The 6,277-nt window shown below is 69.5% G+C and overlaps 1 protein-coding gene across 2 annotated transcripts; it reads right to left on the bottom strand.

Annotated features, from left to right (window-relative positions):
- On the bottom strand, positions 208 to 5,447 carry TMEM132A (transmembrane protein 132A). 2 transcript variants are annotated; one of them, XM_021401068.1, is made up of 12 exons: positions 5,265 to 5,447; positions 4,517 to 4,737; positions 4,219 to 4,431; positions 3,804 to 4,123; positions 3,570 to 3,716; positions 2,974 to 3,166; positions 2,764 to 2,907; positions 2,483 to 2,685; positions 1,935 to 2,211; positions 1,682 to 1,873; positions 1,066 to 1,601; positions 761 to 983 (listed from the first exon to the last, which is right to left on the bottom strand). In XM_021401068.1, exons 1-12 carry the CDS (start codon positions 5,323 to 5,325, stop codon positions 899 to 901), a joined length of 2,592 nt encoding a protein of 863 aa, XP_021256743.1. In that variant the 5' UTR covers positions 5,326 to 5,447; the 3' UTR covers positions 761 to 898. The 2 variants fall into 2 exon arrangements, with proteins under 2 accessions (XP_021256742.1, XP_021256743.1); XM_021401067.1 differs by having other exon boundaries at positions 208 to 1,601.

The following is a 6,277-nucleotide window of genomic DNA, read 5'->3' as shown; positions in this document are numbered from 1 at the left end:
CATCCCATCCCATCCCATCCCATCCCATCCCATCCCATCCCATCCCCATCCCCATGCTGCCCACTCCCTACCCAAGGTCACAGCAGCTGGGCCACAGCCAGGACGTTCCCACATGCACCCACACCCGGAGCCAAAGCAAACAGCCCGTGCCTGCCCCCGGCAGCACAATGTGACCCCAGCTCCACGCCACCACGCCGGGCACCGCTCCACTTTTTTAAATATTTTATTTTTGTAACAACAATCAGACTTAAAAATCTTCCATAAATAAGGGGGCCCCCACCCCACGGCGCAATGGGTACAAAATGTTGTACAAAACGGATGCGTGGCCGGACAAGGGGGGGCCACGGCACTCGGCATGTCAGCACTATGAACACAATGTGGCAATGAGAACCGCAGCAAGGAGGGGACCCCGTGCCCCCAGCACCACGGTGGAAACCCCAGGGCAAGGTGACAGCGGGGCATCACCGCCTCCCCAGTGGGGTTTAGGGATGGTCCCTCCGGGTGTCCCCGCCACAGAGGGATGGGGACGAAGAGGACGGTCCCGGTGGGGGTCAGGAGCTGCCACGAATCCTCTCCATGTAGCAGCGCAGCTCCTCGGGGTCGCGCAGCCCCATGTCCTCGCACACCCAGCGGATGTCGTCCTCGCTGGCCACCAGGATGGACTGCACGTTGGGGGTGGGCTGGGGGGGATCCTCAGGGGCACGCTGGGGTGCGAAGGTGACGAACTCCACGCGCTTTCGCCGGCTGCCCCCTGGCACAGCCCCCTCTTTGCGGGGCTCCGGTTGGGTGCCAGCGGGGGACCCCGTGTCGGGTGCCGGGGGGTCCGCGCAGCAGCAGCGCTCGGGCTGGGGGCCCGGCAAGGTGGGAGGCTCAGGCTGCCGGCGGTCCAGCTGCCGGCTCAGCTCCTCCTGGTCGGTGCCCAGCCAGACCCAGTTGTGGGGCTGGGAAGCTGCAGGAGCGGTGCCGGCGTCGGGGGGCTCCTTCTGCTGGTAGCGCAGCACGAAGAAGACGCAGTTAACGAGGAAGATGAAGATGGCCAGGCAGAAGACGCCCAGCAGCACGTACATGCCGATCTCCAGGTCGCTCACGCGCGAGGGGGCCTTCACCATTTCCTCCTTCTCCTCCTCCTGCATGCCACGGCCGTAGCCTTCCTCTCCTTCCTCCTCCTCCTCAGAGGAAGACCCCACGCCCCGCAGCTTTGTGTTGACCAGCCCCACGTCGCCATGCCCCCCCCGGCCCGCCGTCACCGCCTCACCCGACATGGCCCCCTCTGCCCTTGGGAACGGCGCCGGGGGCCGGGGGCTGCTGGGAGGGGTCCTGCGCCCCCCAGCCACCTCCACCCAGGCAGTGCCGGCAGCCAGCACGGCGGCACGGTGACGGCCACGGCGGCACACGTCCAGGGGGTGCAGACTGAGCTGCAGCAGGGCCCCCCGGCCCGGCCCTTCCGCCACCACCCGCGGGTGCCAGGAGGAGGTCCCCACCACAGTGACCACCGTGGCATCCAGCGAGGTGACAGCCAGCGCGGCGTCCTGCCCACCGTACAGCTCCATGGGTGCCAGCGTGCCGTCAGAGAAGGACAGCCAGACGGACAGCGTCGCCTCCTGCCGGGACACGGAGTGGCACCGGGGTGGCACCGGGGCACAGAGCCCCCCCCAGCCCCTTGCCACCCGCAGACCCTCACCTGCTTGGAGCCGCGCAGCGTGGCCGTGGCCTGGCACACGGCGGTGAACACGCCAGGGTGGCCAGGCTCCGGGTGCAGCGCCAGCGCCAGCCCTGCCACCACCGTGGCACGCAGCTCCGTCACCGCCACCTTCTCCTCCGACACCATCAGCGTCTGCTCGCCCAGGATGGCCTCCGACAGCGGGGAGCGCACCTGCGGGCACCCGGTCAGCGTCCCTCCAGCCCCACATCTCCCCGTGTTGCCCCAAACCTACCTCCACCGAGGTGACGCCGGGCTCCCGGCCCACCAGAACGGTGCCGCCCTCCAGCGATGCCACGCGGGGGTCCTGCACGCGCGCCCAGCCGGCCACCAGGTGGGTGACATCCAGCAGCCACTCGGGTCCTGGCAGGTAGGAGAGGTGGCGGCCGCCATCCTGCGGGTGCGCCACGAAGTGAGCCAGGAACCGCACCTCCGTGCACTGGTACTGCGGCCGGCAGCTCCGAGCCCGGCGCTCAGCGTCCTCCCCGGGATCCTCCACATCGCTGGCAGAGCTGAGGGCACGAGGACACGTGTGTCACCCACGGGTTGGGGCACACTGTGGGGTCACGAGTGCCAGGGGACCCAGTGGGGCGGGGGCTGTTGGGTCACCGGAGCGGAGGGCACACGGTGAATGCCGCTTGGACTCAGAAGGACGGAGACACGTGGCACGTGAGCCACGGGGCTCAGAGTGACAGGGACACGCGGCACACGCACCGTGGGGCTCAGAGGGATGGGGACACATGGCACAAGCACCAGTGCGGTGGCACTGGGTGCTCCTCTCACCTGTCAGTGCTCCCGGGCAGGCGCCAGCCGCGCACCTGCTCCAGTGTAGTGTCACCCAGCTGGACACGCAGCGGGAGCAGCGGTGCCCAGACGGTGAAGAGCAGCGAGGCGTGCAGGCGGCGTGCCCAGAAATCCACCCGCACCCCGCGGGCGCCGCGGCTCTCCTTGCCCCCCACGAACACCGCGTCGCAGCCCTCCGACACCTGTTGGGGCACGCAGAGGGGCAAGGGTTGCCCAAGGAGCCTACTTGGGGGGGAGGAGGGGGCTGGGACCCTGCTTACCTGCAGCACCTGCGTATCAGCTGACTCACAGCCCGGCGGCTCACTGAGCTCGGACACGGCACCGCCCGCCTCCACCGTCACCAGTGTCACCGGCACGGTGCGGGGGACGCCGGTCAGCGGGGACGTGTTGAGCAGCTCCAGCTCCTGTGGGCACGGTGGGGCTGAGCACCGCGGGGAGGTGGGGCGGGATGCGGGCTGGGGGGCACCCACCTGCACCAGGGGGACAAGGACGCGCGTGTCGCGCTCCAACACCTGCACCTCCCACACCAGCTTGTCCTTCTGCGCCTCGGGGTCCTGGCCTGGGTATTCCACCTGCCAGGTGAGGGGTCGTGCCGGTGCCTGCCCCCCCGTACCGTTCTCCACCGCCAGCTCCAGGTGCAGGAGCTCGGCCACCTCCTGTGCCCTGTGGGGACAAAGATTCAGATGGGACCCACTGGGATGGGGCTGCCCAACAAGTGCGACCCAATGAGATGGAGATGCCCAACAAGTGCGACCCAATGAGATGGAGATGCCCAACAAGTGCGACCCAATGAGACGGAGATGTCCAACAACTGTGACCCAATGGAATGGGGATGTCCAGCAAATGGGACCCAATGGAACGGGGATGTCCCCCCAGCGGAGACCCACTGATTAAGGGTTCTTGGTGCCCAACAGGGCCATACTGGGACAAGAGTGATGTTATGCAGAGCTCCTCGTGACCAACAGGCCCACACTGGGATGCGAGCGGTGCCATGCACAGGTCCCCATGCCCAACTGGGCCCCACCAGGCGCCACGCCGAAGCTCTGTCCCATGTCACTGCCCATACCTGGTGCCCCCGTGGACGTCCCTGCTGCGCCGACACGTCACCACAGCCGTCCAGTGCTTGGGGCCACGGTTGCGTTCCAAATGGACGGTCCACGCGGGGTCCCCGGACCTGGCGGCCACCACCTGCAGCCCCTTCTTGGCCTTGACTCTAGGTCAGGAGGAAGGGTGGTCACACCGTGCCCCCCACCCCGGTCGCCACCCCCCCCCTCCCCTCCTCCTCGCGGCCCGCTCTCACCGCAGGGTCAGCAGCGCGGCGGTGAAGTTGTGCCGCAGCGCCAGGCTGGCGGTGAAGCGCTGCCCAGGCCGCAGCGCTCCGTCGGGGACGCGCAGCAGCACCCGGTCATCCAGCTGCACCTCCTGCCTCCGCGTCACCGCCTCCGCCGTGCGCAGCTCCAGCATCCCCAGGTAGCGGGGGGGTTCCAGCGTGCCACCGGGCCGGCTGCAGGCTCCCGGCCCCGCCACGCCGTACCGCAGCTCGGCCGACTCCGGCGACGGCGCTGGGGAGAACCAGCGCGCGGGGATCTCCAGCTCCACCAAGCAGATGCCCAGCGGGGCCTGGGGAGAGGGCAATGAAGCATTAGGGCTGAGGGCGATGGAGACGGCACCTTAGGGCCGCGGGCTGAGCTGCGGGGCCGTGCTCCGTCACCCACCTGCACGCGGCAGGAGCCCCGCACCGTGCGGCTGCGCTGCTGGGCCTGGAGGACGACGCAGGGCAGCGGGTGGTCCCCGGGGGGGTCCCGCCGGCCACGCCAGTCGGGGCCGTGCAGGTGGAAGAGGACGCGGGCAGAGGGTTGGTCCGGGCTCACGGCACCGTCCAGGGGCACGGCGCGGATGGCCCAGGCGGGGCTCTTGGTGGGCACCTCCTGGAAGAGATGGGGACGGCGGTGAGGCGGCCCCGAGGGTTGTCGGGGTTGGGAGGCAGCCTGGCTTCAAGGTGCACGGCGTTACCTGGTGGGTGCTGAAGGGAGGGTAGGAGGCTCGCAGCAGCGGCGGGGGGGCAGCGGTGGGGCGGCGGGGCAGCAGCAGGAAGGTGTCGGCACGGGCGCGGAGCGAGGTGTTGGAGGGCAGGGCTCCGTCGGCGCGCTGCAGGCGGTAGTGCTCGGGCACCGCCTGCAGCTCCATCTCCACGGGCAGGAAGACGGGCTCCGGGGGGGACCACTCGCTGCTGGCTGCGGAGACGGGGACCGCCGTCACCGAGGCGAGGGACGCGAGGGAACGGCTTTCCCGTGGGCCGCGGGTGCCGCTGCTCCTGGGGAATCCAACCCCTCAGCCGGCCCAGGGAGGAGCCGCGCTGCTGAGTGATCGCTGCGGGGTGGGAGCCAGGCGCCTGGCACCTGGATACTGGGGTTGCATGGGGCAGATTCCCACCGGATCCAGGGAGCACACGGGGCAGGTTCCAGATGGGCCGCGGGGATGTGGAACTGGATGATTCCTAAGGTCCCTTCCAACCCGACCGTTCCGCGGTTCTGCGATCTTCAAGGACCCTTTCCAACCCCACCATTCTACGGCTCCGTGATCTTCAAGGACCCTTTCCAACCCGACCGCTCCACGGTTCCGCGACCACCCGGGGCAGATCCCGGGGAGCACACGGGTCATCCAGTTCCCAACTCATCCCGCGGCCGCATCCCGGGACGCCAGCGCGGAGCAGCTCCCGGGCCGGGGGGGGGGGGGCGGGTTCGGTGCCCGCGGCGCTCACCTGAAGCCCCGAGCAGGGCGGCGGCCAGCAGCAACAGGTACGGCCCCGCGGCCGGTGCCATGGCCGGGACCCGGTTTCGGAGCCGGGGCCGTACGGGCTCCGCGGAGCGTCCGTGCGAGCGGAGCCGCCGCTTGCCGTCCCTCCGCCTCCGTGCGCAGACAATGGGGCCGGGGCGGGACCGGCACCGGCGCCGCCTCACCCCGCCGGGTCCTAAACACCCCGCGCCGGGAGCTGCGGGACCCCCAGGGCAGGGACGCGGAGCGACCTTCCCGTCCTGCCCCGAGCCGGGCACCGGGAGGGACTGGGGGACGCTGGGGAGAAGGGGAACACCGGGGGGGTGACGGGCAGACTGGGAGGGATGAGGGGCACTGGGGGACGTTGGGGAGAATGGTAACGCTGGGGGTAGTGGGAAGGACTGGGGGCACTGGGAGGCCTGGGGAAACGAGGGGCATAGGGGATACTGGGAGAGCTGGAGGATTTGGGAGGCATGAGGGACACTGGGGGGACTGGGCGCGCTGGGAGGACTGGGGACACCAGGGAGGCTTGAGGGGATTGGGGACACCGGGGCGCTGGGAGGGATAGGGGTACTAAGAGGGTGGGAGACATTGGGGGAGCTGGAGGGATTGGGAAGGACGGGGGATACTGGCGACACTGGGGCACTGGGATCACTGGAAGCTTGACTGAGGACAGCGAAGGGACTGGGGGCACTGGGGATACAGGGAAGGGAGTGGATGCTGGGCGCACTGGGACAAACTGGGGAGACTGAAGGGACTGGGGAGACTGGAAGGGATGGGAACACTGAGGACAGCGGGGGAGCCAAGGGCGCTGGGAACACTGGTGTGGGGGGGGGGGGGCACACTGGAAGGACGGAGGTGCTGCAAAGCCAGAGGGCACCGGGAACGGAGCCAGACACCGGCACCGATAACCTCACCCTCAGCAAACAGGCGACGGAGACGGCGCTCACGGGGACAGCGCGTCCTGTCCCCACCCCCCCGTGTGTCCTCTGTGCCCCC

Source organism: Numida meleagris, chromosome 6, assembly GCF_002078875.1.
Source record: "Numida meleagris isolate 19003 breed g44 Domestic line chromosome 6, NumMel1.0, whole genome shotgun sequence".
Taxonomy (NCBI): Eukaryota; Metazoa; Chordata; class Aves; order Galliformes; family Numididae; genus Numida; species Numida meleagris.
Note: the sequence above shows the minus strand (reverse complement) of the source record. Positions and strands in the feature narration are given on the sequence as shown.